At 41.2% G+C, this 16,487-nt stretch overlaps 2 protein-coding genes across 3 annotated transcripts in view; both read right to left on the bottom strand.

Moving 5' to 3' along the window:
* The window catches only part of nck1b (NCK adaptor protein 1b), a 29,005-nt gene extending 17,764 nt beyond the window's left edge, over positions 1-11,241 (bottom strand). Inside the window, exon 1 of one of the 2 annotated variants that reach the window (XM_022211502.2) lies at positions 10,980-11,241. The gene's annotated coding sequence lies outside the window, so the exon portion shown is untranslated. Of the gene's footprint in view, positions 1-6,209; positions 6,357-10,979 lie in introns of those variants that run through there. The other variant, XM_051940048.1, reaches the window with a different exon arrangement.
* Positions 11,242-13,156: 1,915 nt separating this feature from the next.
* On the bottom strand, positions 13,157-14,905 carry slc35g2b (solute carrier family 35 member G2b). Its single transcript, XM_051940505.1, is given in 2 exon segments — positions 13,157-14,850; positions 14,853-14,905. Coding segments are annotated over 2 exon segments (1,248 nt in total). The 5' UTR covers positions 14,884-14,905; the 3' UTR covers positions 13,157-13,633.
* Between the last annotated feature and the right edge of the window lie 1,582 nt (positions 14,906-16,487).

Genomic DNA, 16,487 nt, shown 5'->3' with positions numbered 1-16,487 from the left:
TTTGAAGCAGCAGTGGTGTCTAGGTTTCAGCTACAGCTGGCCTTGAGATAGGACCAGAACCTGATCTTAGGCAAACATGAGCAGAGGCAGCCAAGCTAACTTTCAGCATGACAAACCAAGAGGAGCAGAACAAACAACACTGCAGCAGTTTTTTCCTGGAGAAAAACCCTAGACATTAATGAGAATCATCATCAGACAGCTATAAGATTTGATTTCTGAGTTACTGTAACAGGAGATGATGGTGCCACATCAAGACAAAAATAAATTTAACATAGAAAATATCAAACTGCTACTGTAATTGACACACATTAGCTCACACTCAAATTTTAAGAGGAGGGGGGAAACCAGTGGTCGGGGCTGTATTTCCCCATGAGGGGTGTTGTTGACTTAATTTACCAAGTAACATTTGGGTGTATACTGTGGTTGTATCTAATGGCATGTTATTGCCTCCTCCTTTTCCATCGTTAATTAAATTAATGAACATTGGGAGACATGTTAGGGAGCGGCACGCAAAAACAAAGAGCTGATTTACTCTCCTCGAGTGCCTCTTTCACCAAGACAAAGGCAACAATCTCTCCACTCCCTGGGCTGGGCTGGATAGCTGTCTGCCAAAGAGGCAGACAAGTGTGTATATGTGCTCCTTCTCTATTTACAACGTCCCTCCCTTGCAATCGTTTTTCCACTTTACACTCTTCCTCGCTATTGCATGACAGAACCATCAGTGTGGGACTATCCCTTTCCAGGCCATCTCCAATTTTCAGAAAGCACACTGCCTCCCAGTTGCTGCCATCACCCCCCACATCTTGGGTAGCTGAGCACTAAGTGCACATTAACACCGCAGTGACTTATGACGGTGCAGATGTGAGGGAGGATCAAAAAGTTAGGCGACAGACGCTCTGAGCTAATCGCGCAGCTGCAGACTGAGCCAAGGCCAGTCGCTGCTCCAAAGCACTGAATATGAGGTCAGACAGGTCAAACTGCTCAAACGGTGTCACATTCACATCCACTGAGGGTCTCCATGTGCCCTTCTGCCAGGCAGAATTAACAGGTAAGCCCAATCCATCATCAACCTGCAGCACACTAGGATCTTATTTGAAGAACAGCAAAACTTCAGTAGCATTTCTGCTAGCTCTTGACATAGAACTAAAATACTTCTCTTAAATTGACCAAGAGCAGCATCATCTAATAATGAACAAGATCATTACTGAACCTAAACAGGTATACTTACAACAGGTATACACCTGTTGTAAGTTTAGATGGATCAATATTTGCAGAACAAGCTGTAGTTTCATGATTTTAAGCAGAACCATAAACTCATGTTTGGAATTGTTATTCTGTCCTGTCAAGTTATTCTCTGATTGTTCAGAATGGCATGTGGAGGAGAGAGGCCTGTGCAGAACTGAAAGTATGAAGGGCAAGAGCTGCTGATCTGGAAATATTTTGTGGAAAAGATTGTCAAATGCAATGATGTAATGTAATGATCCGCTGCTCCCAGTCAAATAGTCCGTGACCTTTATAATGAATAACTAGTTGTATAGATGTTTTGAAGAAGCCGAGAGCTCTGAAAATAACATGGGCACCAGACATAAAGCAAAAACAGGATCCTTATGCACAAGCTTTGCGGTTGTCAACAAGGGCATCCAGACTGCATGGAATGGTAAAGAGGTGGTCAGATCTGCTGGTCTGTGGTAAATGTAGGGTTTTCCCAGCACACTGTGGCTACTTTTTCCTTTTATCATTCCTTCTTCGCAACATTTGAAGCTGATCTGCTGACTTAAAGAAAAAAGGAGGGCTTATCTCTTAATATGCTGTTTTGTACCGAACAGAAATCTGTAGCTGCTCCACAATAAGAGCCTGTCAGTGATTCTGCAGCAGCCAAAGGTATTGCTGTTGTATTAATACTGCCAATATAGCAAACGACTTCATTACAGCTCCCATAAACACAGCAAATGAGCGGCCAGTCCATGATCAATATAGCAGGTGAACAGTGAAATGGGCAACTTATTAGAAGTATATCCGACCGGGGCTGCAAACACTAATTAGCTTTTATGATCGATTGCAATCTAGATTATAATTCAATTCAATGAAGAAGCTGCTTAGTCTATAAATGCTAGGAAATTAGTAAAAAAAAAAACCTATCTCACAATTACCCTGAGGTCAAGGTGACCTTTACAAACTCCTTGTTTTGTACAATCACCTGCCTAAATGCTAAAAATATTGAATTTATATTCCCAACTTATGGAAGTTTGGCATTTCTTCTTAAAAAATGCCTTGTGTTTTCAGTTTTACCTGCAATATGACTCCATGTAAAAAGGATTGAAAAAAATAAACTTTGCATAGTGATATTACCACAAGAAGGCAGAATGAGGTTTACAGAATATGTTAACCTATTTGCGTCATGCAAATATGCAGCACTGAAAACTACTAACAGAATTTTTCCTGGCACAGAACGGGTCTTTGGAGGGGCGACTATGCACAGCAGTAAGCATGACTGGTTTGCATTCAGACAAAATTAATGTGTGTTACGTTAGCTGACAGAAATCCAAGTATTTTCCTGATGGCTTTGCTGGGAGACTACATTCACTGTTAAAAGGTGCATACCACCTAATATTGTTCTTTTAGCTCTTTGGAGATGCTAGTGAAGGCAGCTATCACCGCTAAACAGCCCATAGTGCTGGACAGTCTGACTCACGACAATAAAAGAGATATTGAATGCAACCCTTAAAACCATCAGGAGAGTCCGGTACTGCCTGACGCTTGATGGTAAAAAAGAAATCACATTAGTGGTAGCTGCACCACAATGCATCCAGTCAAAACAATCCAGCTTAGCTGGCTTATCTAATGCCAAACCTATGTGTAAAATACAGCAGCTGTGAATGAGAGGGGAGCTGACTGCTGGAAGTCAAAGAAATCATACTGAAGTTTATGTTCATGTATGCTTATTCCCTACTTCTTTGACAAAATACGACCATTAAACACAGAGAGGGTTTCACTTGGTATTTTTATTTTCAATTCTTATTTTAGCACTGGTGATTTTCCTTTGGCATTGGCTGAAAACCTCTATGCAGGAAAAACATTGCACTGAGTATCAAGCTGATAGTATGGGTCCATCTAATCTACTGTCATAGCAGCAGTTGTGGGCCACTGGCAGGTCAACCAGCGTTGCTATCAGTGATCCACTCATGTTCTTCAGAGTACCAACACTTGTCACAGCTGTTTCCCATCAGCAACAGACAACTAATCTAAATCTGGAACAGTTATCGTTGCTATATTCAATAAGCAAAGGGCAGTGATACTCTAGTTTGATTTCAGAAAATCCTTTACTTTTTTCTTACAAGTCAATAGAAATTCAAGAGGTTTAAAGTGACACCGTAAACCACAAACCACAACAACTGCAAGTCAGTGGTGTTATGAAGATGCAGGGTGCAGCTTTGCGCGTTCTTATGTTACTACGAAACAACAGTGACAGGAGTTCACCACATCCTGCAGTCTGCAGCTGCTGCCATAACCTCTTGTGTCTTCGCAAGAAAAAAAAAAAAAACATACACACAACAACCAGTCAAAGAGCGCGCCCAGTGGCCTATGGGATAATGCATTTCTTAGGGATGCTATAAGGGAAACTTGCATGTGAGGGAAAGAATTAAAAACTGCACTCACATTCAGCTAAAGTGTCACTTTATGTCTTTGACTTTATTTACCACTGACATGGGAGGTTCTTTGAAAAAAATAAAGTCACAGATGGATACTGTATGAGCTAAACATGCCTAAAAGAACAATTACAGATCCTTGTCTCCAGTGTTACCAGTGTTCAGGATTGCTGAGGCACTGAGACAGCAACAGCATGAGCTCACAGAGGCAGACAGAGTAACCTAATCCCTGTGACAGCCTGCTAAAATCACAGGGCTCTGCTGCCTTCTGGAATGTGCTCTGTATGCTCTCTACTCACTCGGCCCCCTCTGGCACTGCTGCACTTCCTCCAACTTACACCAAAACTTGCATTTTACCCACAGGGCAGGTCTGCTTCGCAAACTGGCGAGTGCCGGACGGCGCTGGACCCGCTGAAGAAATGTCTGTTGCTCTTTCTGAACCGCAGCAACTAAAACCCATGAGACTGCATCTCATCCCAGCTGTCCCAGATTCTCTCAAAACAAAACAGCAGCACAGCAGCAAAGGGTCATGGGAGACTTGGCAGGCCAGCTGTGAGACAGGAAGTGTGGACACAAGGGTGACCGGATGATGGGAAAGTGATGCAATCTGACAGAGTGTGGACTTGACCCCTGAGTTCAGATGAGTTCAGATAACTTATCATTGCATTGATGCATGTAATGTACCTTGTGAAAGAGATGAAACGCAGGACTACTTCAAACTATAACACCACTGTTGCTCAGAGAACACACAATTTTCCGCATTAGAAAACTGCATTGTTCCAGTATCATATTAAAATTTAATTAGGGGGCCTCTAGTGTTTTGGGCTAAGCACTTGGGCTACACTCATGACTGTGTGAAAGCAGTTGGTTATCCACCCCTCGGGATCACCCTCAGCAGTTGGGAATGGCCTAAAATAGACCGTGGCTCATGTCCTTTGAGAACTGCCAGAGATTTACTCTCATAGCAACAACCAACAGCAAAAGTTTCAAGCTTTCTTTAAGATTAACTCCACATCAAAGGGCTGATTCCACACTCCAAATAAATCTGTGAGAAGTGTACACAAATGCCACTGTTTGAACTATGTTGCTTAGCAATTCACCCAGAAAATGCAAAATCAAGTATGACCATTCTCACCATATAGTAATTTTAAAAAGACAAGAGCAGTATTTATGAAGCTTTTGGGAACCAAGTGTTTCCAATACTGTCACAGAGTTATACTTAACTTTAATCAAAGCCTGCTTCTTATTCAAATATATGGTAACAATTTGCTACCAACACACATGCCGTCAGATCAGAGGATATTTGATGATATGAATATGGGATCATAAAGAAGTACAAAACAATCAGTTTAAAATGTTTTCACTTCCCCATTTCACTTCACGGTTCATTATGGCTGCAGGCAGGATGTTACCGTCTGGCCCACAGAGAGATGGCACTGGTGAAAATACTTGTTTTTTTTGTGGTTGAAAGCGAGGATAAGATGCCAAACAGCGTAACAGGGATTTAGAAAAAGTCTAACGCAGTTATTCAAATGTCTTTTTGTGTGTAGGAAAAGCTGTAAGTTTCAAACATGCTAAAACAGGCCCACAACACTCGGGTATGTGTGAGCTACATGAAAGTATTCCTAAAATAAAGGCTGATTTTTGAAGATGCAAAACAAACAGAACAAGATCTCAATCACTGTTTCCAATTAAGGCATTTATAGTAAATATGCAATTATTTAGAGGAACATATTAACTCAGTGGAAAAAGGGATGACACAGACATGAGACAAAGATGATTTTCACAGGGTCTCTCATGTGGGTGCATTCTGAAAAAATACTGTCAACACAACTGTCAAAATGAAGTGAATTAGTGATCTTTATCAGCTCTGACAAGCCTGATCAAAGCATCCCTATCAGAAACCACAGCAAATGACTACACCATAGAGCTTGTAAGAAGTCTACACTTCTGCAGAACAGGCTAAATATAGAAATATTATCACTGCTCAGCCATTTGCAAGAATTAACCAATTGTATGCCATACTCACACATTATCTAATTACCATCAATTATTTACAGTAAAAGAGCAGCCAGCAGCTAACCTTAGCAGGAGGCGATCCAGCAGGAAAATGCTTTTGGTCTACCTGTAAGCGGATACCCCCCCAGAACATAATACCTCTATGTAAGGAAGGATCCATTTCCTCAGACCCCACATAAATCTACAGAGCCTACACGTCTTCATCCACACCCCTGAGGTTGCCAGTTGGTGCTCTGGGTGGCCTGCCCACCACGTCCAACGATGGCCACATCCAAGCAATCTGGGATCAAGGCAACAGCAAAAAATAAACCTTCAGGTTACCTCACAATCTTAGAGCTTCAGGGGGATTTCCCGATGACTAATCCAAGTTTACACAGCAGAAGGATTCCTAACATGAAGTACCACAGTACGATAAAGCTGTTTGTGGTTTGGTTTTGTGTGCTGTCAGACTACCTAAAAATACTAGTAGCATTAAGGAGTCAGTAAAACAGACCATGCATGTAAAATGGAAATGAGACAAGGCAGTATGCTGTAGCTGCATACCTTGTTGCAGCTGCATCCCTCTGGAAAAAGCTATTGTTGCAGTCAAAATAGCAGCTTATTCGTTAACCGCACGATAATAATCCCAGACAGCCTAGACAGATAGATGAAATGGATACACTGGCTTCCTCTTAGTCTTCCTACATCCTGACAAATACGAGCCCTAGGGTGCTGTCACAATAGGACTAAACAAGCTACTCGGGACAGAAGTCTGGGCGGGCCACGTGTTGGGACTTGTGTATGAGCATCTTGAGAGCAGGAGGCATTCCAGATTGCATGGTGATGCCACAAAAATCTGGTGTCTGCATAAATCAGCAGCATCTACAAGATCTTTGATAGCTAGACAAGAAGAAAACATTTCCAACAGAAACCTTCACCTTTGTCCTGACTGGCCGCACACGCCACAGCCTACGCACTTTTTAAACACTGATAACGTTGTTGTTCATGAAAATCTGCTATTTTAGAATATTATCTAAAGGAATATAATTCAAGTTCTCAAGGCATTCTGCTAAATGCTCCAATTCGTATGGTAACTTTAGCAACCTCTTAGTAATAGTGTCAAACTCACAGGCGACAATGTAGGCTGTTAATTCATGCAAAGAATCCAAACCAGGACAAAAATGATTAGAAGCAACACAAAACCACTTTTTACTGGGATGGTCAAATTTTAATGAAGGAAAGTACCCAAGAAGTCTAAACAATTTGAAAGATGCAGCAATGACATTACACGTAGCTTCTAAAATCTATTTGATATATTAGATTTTGAGTTTCAAAAGAACGCATTTTAAAACTAACAGCTGACATAAATCTTACAACTAATAGATGAGTTGCTATTTGATGTTCAGTTTTAAGGGGATCAAAATACCCAATAAACTGCCTAGAGAATCCATGTTCTGACTCAGGTGACTGGTGGTTTGCAACATGACTGCAGTCACAAGGTCTTTTATTAAGTGCAGTCAGCTTGCTTTAATTAGGTATGTGTGTTATTAGCCCATTACACCAGAAATATTTATCGGTTAAACGTACTATTAATATACAGTTAACTGTTGCATCTAAGATGTTACAAAGCTACTAGCCACTAGAAGAGTCTGCAGCTCCCCCAGTCACTATGCTAATGCCCGGATGTTGTAAACTAGCAGGGTGGAAAGTGGGACAGATGACCTCTCGTAAAACCAGCATGGTTTGGCAGCTTTCAGATCTAGAAAGTGAGTATCTGGGCAGTATGTAGACCGTGTCAGAATAAACTGGCATAGAGCTATTCCACTGGAGTGACGCATAACCAGCACAGGCATGTGGGCATTAACCCGCAAGGTATTTATTTGAAATGTTAATTGTTTACTTTTATTCAGTAACTTGTAGGATAATGTGCAATGTTTATATGCACGGCGCAAACTGAAACACATTTCAGCTGCATTTTAAATGTAATCTGGTTAATGAAGAATGTGATTAAACATTTCAAATGACTCTTAGGAGAGTTTTTGACTTTGTAGATGAAACTGAGTTTAATCTGGACTGTTATCTGAGTGATTTTTTTATGTTTAGACAAGTCTAGGTTAAAATTTTAATTAAATGAACATTCAAATTAGTCATTAGGTACCTTTTTAGTTTTCACATTGCTAGTATTTTACATGTCATGGCTAAACTGTATGACTGACTGAGACTGCTGTCACAGAAAACTGAATGTTGCTACAGAGCAGATCATTGATAAAAAAAATAACTTGAAGTATAATTACTTTATGCAGCTTAATTATTTACTATAAATATGGTTTTAATTAGCAGACTGCCTTTCAGAAGAGACCATTCAATGTTTCTACGGAAGACACCACATATAATTGCTTGTCACAGCTTAAAAAAAAAAATATCAAGAGAAGATGGGCAGGGATATGAAGGTGCTAAACAGTGAATACCTTCGGTACCAGAAGCCACGGCTGAATGTCTTGACACTGACTCAGCTACTGAAAGTGTGTTCCTGTCGGACTTGCTAACATAGCCTGGGGAGAACACTGTGGTACACCTAAAGGCTGCACCTACTGTTGCTGCAACAAATTCACACAAAAAAACTAGAAGTGGGCAGACCAGAAAGTATGAATGTTCCTGAAAAGTATGCTTTCATCATGAAGGAAATTTACATTGTATGACAATTTTGCTTTTTATAGTCAAAGCTACACAAAAACTTCTGTTATTCAGAGACAGTTGCTGATGCACCAGTACATGTATCCTCATTTTCACTTTGCCAAAACCACTGAAAGAAACCCCTGAGCCATAATGAACCAAGAAAAAACACCACTGAAATTGCACACTGATTTTCTCTTCCATAAGGAAGTCAAATCAGTTACTCCACATGAGAAAACAAAAGCAAATATTCTGACCGCACACGGCCACAAACCATAAGACTTTACAGAAGTGAGAAGAAATGTCATCACACTGGACATCATTAAAAGTGAAGTGCTTGATGACTTTGCTTTTATGTGCATAAACAGTTGAACAAAGCTTTTTTTTTTAATTTAAAAACGTGTTATTCATTCCATAGTCCCCTAGCCATAGGCGACTTTAGTTAACATATAGAGTACCTTTGTTATTGCCTGTTCAGACATGCTTGCATGCATAGGCAGTCATTGCAAAAACCCGTCAGACAGACAGAAAAGCAAATCATACAGAAAAAGAGGAAATAGAAGAGAGCTTTTGAAATAACTGAGATTAGGGAGGTAACATGAGAGAAGAGACATTTGTGGTAAAGAAAATTTCCCCATTTCTCAACTTCATTAGAAGCCAAAGCTACTTAATAGACCAGAGTTTGTCATTTGACTGGGAAATTTTCAGCCACTTTAGTTTTTTGGCTATCATGAAATGCACAGTTGGTATTTCCCCCGAGGCTGTGAGGACAGATTTGGCTGCTGGAGGCCACTGGTAGCACACAGCCAGGCACTGGGATTGAGGCAAGGGCAGAATTTCACAAAAGTTGAGATCATCACTTCACATCCGTAAGATTTCTCTCTCATAACATTCAAACTAGGGTGCCGTTAGAGGACATGTGAGTCAGCAGGAGCTACGAATAGGACACAGTGAAAGTTCAACTAGGGTAGTTCTCAATCCTTCACATAAGCTCACAACCTGGCAGCTGACAGGTGCAAATTTTCCAAGTAGGTCGACTAATTGCCATTTTTTGTATATCGAATATGAAAATGAAATGTGAGTTTTCAAGCACCCACTGGTCATAAGTATGACTTCATCTTCTTGCTCTATAAACTATGGCTATTCTCCTTTTAACTTCCACAGAGAACAAGGCTACAGCTGGACCAAATGTCTCTCTTCCTTTCCCACCTCCCTGAAACCTTAAGTGTGACAATTACAGAAACTACTACTCAGCAGCTGCTGGTGTTTGGAAAGACACACATGGTTCCCCTCTAAAACACAGACAAAACCCTCAAGGCATAATAATCTCTTGATGGTCACCCAGCACTGTTGGACAAATTTTGCAAAAGGTCATACAACTATAAGCCACAAGGTCTTGCCAACAAATATAAAGCCTTATTACCCATTATGCTATCCAAGTGTCACATTAAGCTTGGCTTAGTTTATGCAAGGTAGAAACAATGTTAGGAGAAAAACAGAGAGTGCAATTATCTGAAAATCTTGCCCCAAAACAGAAACAGTTACACATTCTAAGTGTAACTGACTTCTTCTTTATGGTCTTCCAAGGAAGATGTGTGTTTGTTCAGACACTTTCCCACTAGTTGGTGTCACTCTTTGAATTAGAGCTAAACTGATCACTCTATGGAAAGAAAATGAACCCTCAACAATTTGGACAATTGTTTTTAGATTTGTTTTTTCGCTGAAGCACACAAATCTGTCACTGAATTTCAGTTTCCCTGCATTTTATGTCATTGTAAACAGAACATATTTGGGTTTGGGACTGTTGTTTTGCCCAAACAAGCTATTTGAAGACATTTCATTGGCATTTTGTTGCACAAATAAGTTATGGATAAAACAATTTCTAATGCCAATGCACTACTAAAGATTCATACTCGGAGGGTAAACGTGAAAACAGCATGGACTGACTATAATAACCATTTAAAGCTATTAAAAACAAGTACAAGGAACCATAAGTTAATGTTAGGGAATGCCTCCATCGTGACTATGACCAAGCTGGGTCTAATCAGTGCACAACAACCAACAACTTCAATTTGAGCTAAGGTTACATCATTAAAAACACAGGAAACAGAAAATGCAATAACACTGTAAATGACGTAAAAAGCATTATGTGGTGTAACGTTAAAGGTTTCCACCCCACTGTGACTCCCGTTAAGGCGTCCTCTCCATTTTCAATCTCAGAAATAAAAGTGTTAACGTGGTGCACGACACGAAATGAAGTCTGGGCTCACGTCTAACTAGGTTGTGCTGCAGTTTTAATTTGAGCTTTCATGTTTTAACTCAAGCTTGACAGCGTGTCAGGCTGCCTAACTTTGCTAACCTGGCTAAGAAAAATTCACGAGGAAAAAAAAAACTAGCCTTTAATGGTCACAAACATCGTGGTCGCTGCCAAATTAAGCGTTAGCCGGTGGGGTAGCAGTATGTTGGCCATGTTGGCAAGGCGACAGGCTGGTTTTGTCTGGGTTAACAGTTAGCCGTTAGCATACGTGAGCTGTAACGTTGAATTAGCCGCAGCTAGTTTGTAGCTCTCGTGAGAAATGTTAGTGCGGCAGCAAGGATCACATAGCTTCACCATCTGCGGCAGCTCAGATTCATACCCCGCTCAGTCACACCACGTCTTACCTGACTGCTGACGGCAACCTCTTCTTATCCCCTTTTGGAAATAGTTAATATGTTAAAGCGTCACGTACACTAGCACTGGATGCACACAAATGATATCCAGAGTCCTAGCTAGCAGCCCGTTATTTCTCCCACTCCAAGAAGCTAGCTTAGCTGATTAGACGCTGTGCCCCGTTGGAATAGCATTTCTATATCAAAGCATGTCATAGCTCAGCAGCGCAGCTAAGCTAACTAGCCGCGGCTACACAAGTAGTCCAGACCCACAAGTCCCGCCCCCTCCCACACGATTGGCTGCGGAAGAGTTAACTCTCCTCTGATTGGACAAACGCACTGTCAGTCAATAGCACTGCAACTGCTGATGTTTTGCGGTCCCACAAGAATTCGGTGTGTTTTTTGCCTTTTGAGGGCAAATAATCAATATAATTACCACTGTAAAATGTTTGTTAAGAGAGATGGAGAGGGGGTTGTGTCATTATTGTGTGCTTGTTATTCTTATGGATTCCTACTTTATTAATCAATTAATGTCTGGGTGTCTGAGAATCCAGGTTTTCCACCAGAAAAAAGGACCCTCTTGAGCACATTACTCGCTGTATAATTTCGTAAAACCGATATCGGCAATATATATATTACTTTGTTTTAGTTGGAAACAAAAATTAAAAGTGGATTTTCATCCAGTTACTACAATCAGATAAATTAATCATATAAAAAGTTGAAAAACTGGGTCTACACTGCATCACCATTTCTAAATTTATGACTAATGGTATCTATGGCTGACAATAACATGTGCAAGTCCATGCTTCAGCAGGCATGGCCTTGAAAAATTTAGTTATCATTTGTTGATGAGGGTTTAATAAAAATGCCAAGTCATACATACCATGCAACACATTCAAACACACACACAACTGTACATACATTAACTCATCATCAAACTCCATTCAGGCCCCTCCTGGGAAATGATGATACATCTGATAAACATGTCTGTGGTGAAGAGAGTTGCAGAGTAATTTGGAAGGCTGTGCAGCTCGCTGCAGGATGCAATCTGTTTCCTGCTCAAACAGATGGGCCTGCTCTACGTGTATTCTGTTTTCTGCACCCAAAACCCCATCACAAAGCTAGACTATAACACAGCATGCATAGTGGATGGGAAAACCCACCAAATCTCACTTTAAAGTTTGAAAAATACATTTTAGAACATAGTAAATGACAGTTTCACATCATTAGTAATTTATGATTGTGGCTGTAAATGAATGATAGCTGTGGTGTACTCACCATTTTATTGACTGTTATCACTGACAGTAGATTGTCATTTCACAGAAAGATTGGAGTCCATCAGCATATCCTCTTTGTGTGTGGTTATCGGACTGATTCCTTCCCATTTCTGTCTAAATATATTAAACCTTCAACAGTGTCATCAATTTAGAACACTTAATCAAGTGATAAACCACTAAGTAATTCCTAATTTACTGTAACAAAGTAATACTTTTGCAAATGCTCAGAGTAATGAAGTAGGCCATGAATGCCACCTGCTGGGCTGTTAGTGAAGCATGCGGGTTCTGTCAGTTTTCAGCAAGCAGAGTTCTTTCACCCGCTCTGCACCATCATTATATCTTTATTTCATTCCATCACTGTTGCTTTGCCTTGGGGAAATCACAGAGACTGACTCACTGGTTGGGTTTTCTAAACAGAGAAAGGAAACGTCACTGCTGAGCCACTGAATCGTCCACTGCAGAGAAAGCAGACAGTCCCACGTTGTTAGAAGGGACTTTAATTCAATACAGTGCACCTGCCTCTGGGCATTAGTTTGATATGCGTCTGAAAGTAAACAGAAGCAATATCCAGGGATGCAATCGCCAGTGTTAAATATCAACCAACTCATGGGGTCAGAACATATGTGAGAGGCAAGATGAGCACTAAAGGATGCAATTTGTGCACAAATTATTTCTGAAAACAGTAAGAGGACTAGCTTACTGCTTTTGTTTCATCCGAATTAACATTTTACCTTGCATAAATTGGAGTCCACTTGTAGCTTTAGATTAAAAATATTGACATGTAATGCACATGACTGAGTTTTTATCCTGATACAAAAAGGCCATTACTCTGTTACGGCATTTTGATTAAAAATATGTCTTGGTAAACAATGGATGAAGGCTGCGAAAATCAATACCAGTTATTTTATGAAGCATGGGTGGTATGTATTTTTATTCTTTCATTCATTGCACGCACTATGAATGAGTTCTTTGCTGACATTTACACAGTGTGACAAGTGTGGCAGTGTGACAACACAGGGATACACCACACCTTGTTGATGTTATGATTTTACACTGCCACTCACAAGACCAGATTCAATATGCTCGGTATTATTTGAAATGTCGGAGCATAGTAAATCACACAAATCAAATTCACTCTTGTATTTTTTTTTCTTTGTTGCAGAATTTTTGGTCCATGACACAATTTGACATTAAAACAGAACTATCAGGGGATATGTTCACCATATTACATTTGTCTTTTATTTCACACACAAATATTAAGACATTAGTTACACAACTGGCACTCTTTCGACAACACAACAATACAAAAATGATCAGATGAAGATCCAGACATTCTTTAAATTGCACACCCAAGCAACACTGTAAACAAATAGACTGACAGATCTTAATTTATTTGATTGGCGAGTCCAGGATCTCTTGATAATCCTGCCGAATGGCCCTGCTCACCCTGTACAGCTTGACTCCTGTCAGAGTGAACACGCTGATCATGATCACCAGGCCTCCGATGACATCATACACAGACGGGATCATCCTCAGAACAATGAGCTGGAGAAACATGGCAACCACGATCTCAAGGTGCTGCACGGTGCTAACTAAGGCTGGATGAAACTTATTCAGAGCATAGTAGACTCCGAGAAATGCCACGGTGGAGCAGATACAGATCCCAATTAAATAGCCCCAGGTCTCTCCGTCCAGAGGAATGATGGGCTCCTGCATGATAAACATGGTGGAGGCCCCCCACACTGTGCCCGTCCAGCCGAAGGTAAAGAGTGCCGTCCACATGCTGACGCGCTCCTTAATGGCTCTGTAGACGATCATGGAGAGGGCAGCAGTCAAGCCGGCCATCACTGTCATTGTGTAGCCAAAGGCCTCCTTCCAAAACCCCAGCCTGGACTTCTCCTCATCTGCCACATTTGGCACCATGACGAGGCACAGACCGAACACGCTTCCCACCACCGTGACCACATCTGTGTAGCCCAGCCGCTCATCCAGCAGCAAGAAGGCCAGTATTGCACTGAAGACTGTGGTGGAGGCGCGCCACATGATGGTGCCGTTGCTGGGTGGTACTATGGCGAAGGACGTGTAGGCGCAGGTGATTGAGATGACGTTGCAAACACCGTAGAAGAAGAGACGCAGTCGGTAGCCCTTAGGGCCGAAGGGGGCCTCGTGGTAGTAGAAGACTACTAAAATGGACAGCACTTGGATCACAGAGCGGATGAAGAGCAGCTCAAGAGAGGGAACTTTAGAGCGGTCAGCTGCTAAACGAGTAATCAGCGCCACACAACCATGAGCCACCGCCGCCCCAAACAAGGCCATCCAGGTCACTCTGGAGGCCAAGACATTCGCTTCGCCGAAGCTAGCCAGCTGGCCCTCAACTCCCTTGTCTCTTTGCACACTTGGCTGCTTAGGCTGAGTCTCCATGGTTCCAAAGAAAGTCCTGCCCCCTTTGCTGTCTGACACCAGTCTCTTTCCCACATTTGCTTCTGCGAAGGTGCCAAAGTCCTCAAAAGAGGGTGCATCATCGTACCCTTCATCACCAGGCTGGGGGAAGTGGGTGGCGTATTTCACTGTTACTGTGTTGGGATGAATCTTAACCCGCTTTTTGACCCGTACTGGAGCGAGGATGAGGATACATCCATGTTTTCTAGGTGTCAAATGAGGCAATCTGAAAAAATGAAGTGAAAATCATTACAGTGTGACAATATAAAAATGGCATTTAAAAATTATTGCTGCATGGTCTGATCTTAATTTCTCTACTTAGTCAAAACAGATACTTTCCCCAACAGAGAAAATCCTTTTGCATAATTCATCACTCGCTTTGACTTTATCCATCTCCCCCACGCCCACACAAATACAAAATCCACAGAGGAAACACACACAAGTCACCTCTGTGACACCTTTAAATGCTGCCAAGCCTTACACTCATGTTATGTTACTTCTATATATAAATCTCTATCTCCCATGTGAGCTCATATAAGCCAAGCAGCAAGCATTCTGAGGCTGATGCAGTCTGATGGGGATGAAATTACATAACAAGAATCCACAGAGGGGATGATACATGAATGTGGGCCACTTATGAGATGAATGGAGTCGCACACCATAAATAAGCAAGCCCCGTATAAAGCACTGAGTGTAAGGGTTAAATGGGGCTGAAGAGTTTGAATGGTCCTTTCAGTCATGAGAGATTTCTGTTTTCTTTAAATAGCAACAAGATTTGGTTTGAGGAGATGATTACAGAATGTTGTCAAAAAAGTATTCAGTTTGATCTAAAAATAAAAGCCCTGGAGATATTAAGAACAGACAGAGTTGTCAGTACTGTTATTATTTTCTAGAATCACTCTTACTACAACATTCATTTTTGGCAAAACCTTAAACCTGCATAAACAGAAACCACAAGGGGGCAGATTGATACTCTTACTTGCCTCCTCTCCTCCTCTAACAGAGTTGCTCCTCCTTTTCGAAATATACATAAATATAACTTCATTGCTGATAATTAAAGACAGTAGTATGTATGTTAGGGATGTAGATAATTAAAATAAAAGATATATTTTGTTTCTGGGAGCATAAATGAAGGTGAAAAAAGGCTTTTTGACGCTCAAAACGAATAACACGATGACTTATTATTGTATTTTTAGCAGGTAAAAGCAGTGAAAGCGTTTTTTCCCACCGATTTTAGAGAATAAAAAGATGATCATTTAGTATAGTAAATGCAGGATTGATGCAGTGTGAGTTACTAATCTAGTTAAAATTGGGTGAAAATTGCTTTTTTTCCCTTTTTTTTTTTTTTTAAAAAAAAGACCGTCCTATTAGAGGTGTTTGCATCCTTATTCAGTGTGGACGAGAAATATAATGTCGATAAACGTCTTACCTCTTCTTCTTTAAATAGTTCCTACTGGTGCAAAAACCCGGGTTTGTGTCATAAAAGAAGATTTCGTCGGATTTCTTGATCCTTACATGTGCTCATCTGCAGCTGCCATTTCCCCATCTTTCCCTCCTGGAGTGGAGAAGCTCCGTGCAGCTGATTTTTGTTCGATGGACTCCGCTTGTGCTGCTGATGAAGCTGAAGCTGCTGTTGCTGAGGCGGATGATGACGATGATGAAGAAGAAGAGGAAGAAGCTGAGTCGGGGGAGGAGGAGGAGGAGGAGGAGGAGAAAGAGGGGGAGAGAAGCAGCAACTGTCACTGTCACAGCCAGCGGTTTTCTCCCTCTCCTCCTTCCCACTTCGGGCTCGTTCATATTCGTC

Source organism: Acanthochromis polyacanthus, chromosome 20 (genome assembly GCF_021347895.1).
Source record: "Acanthochromis polyacanthus isolate Apoly-LR-REF ecotype Palm Island chromosome 20, KAUST_Apoly_ChrSc, whole genome shotgun sequence".
Taxonomy (NCBI): domain Eukaryota; kingdom Metazoa; phylum Chordata; class Actinopteri; family Pomacentridae; genus Acanthochromis; species Acanthochromis polyacanthus.
This window is presented reverse-complemented; position numbering and strand designations above follow the sequence as displayed.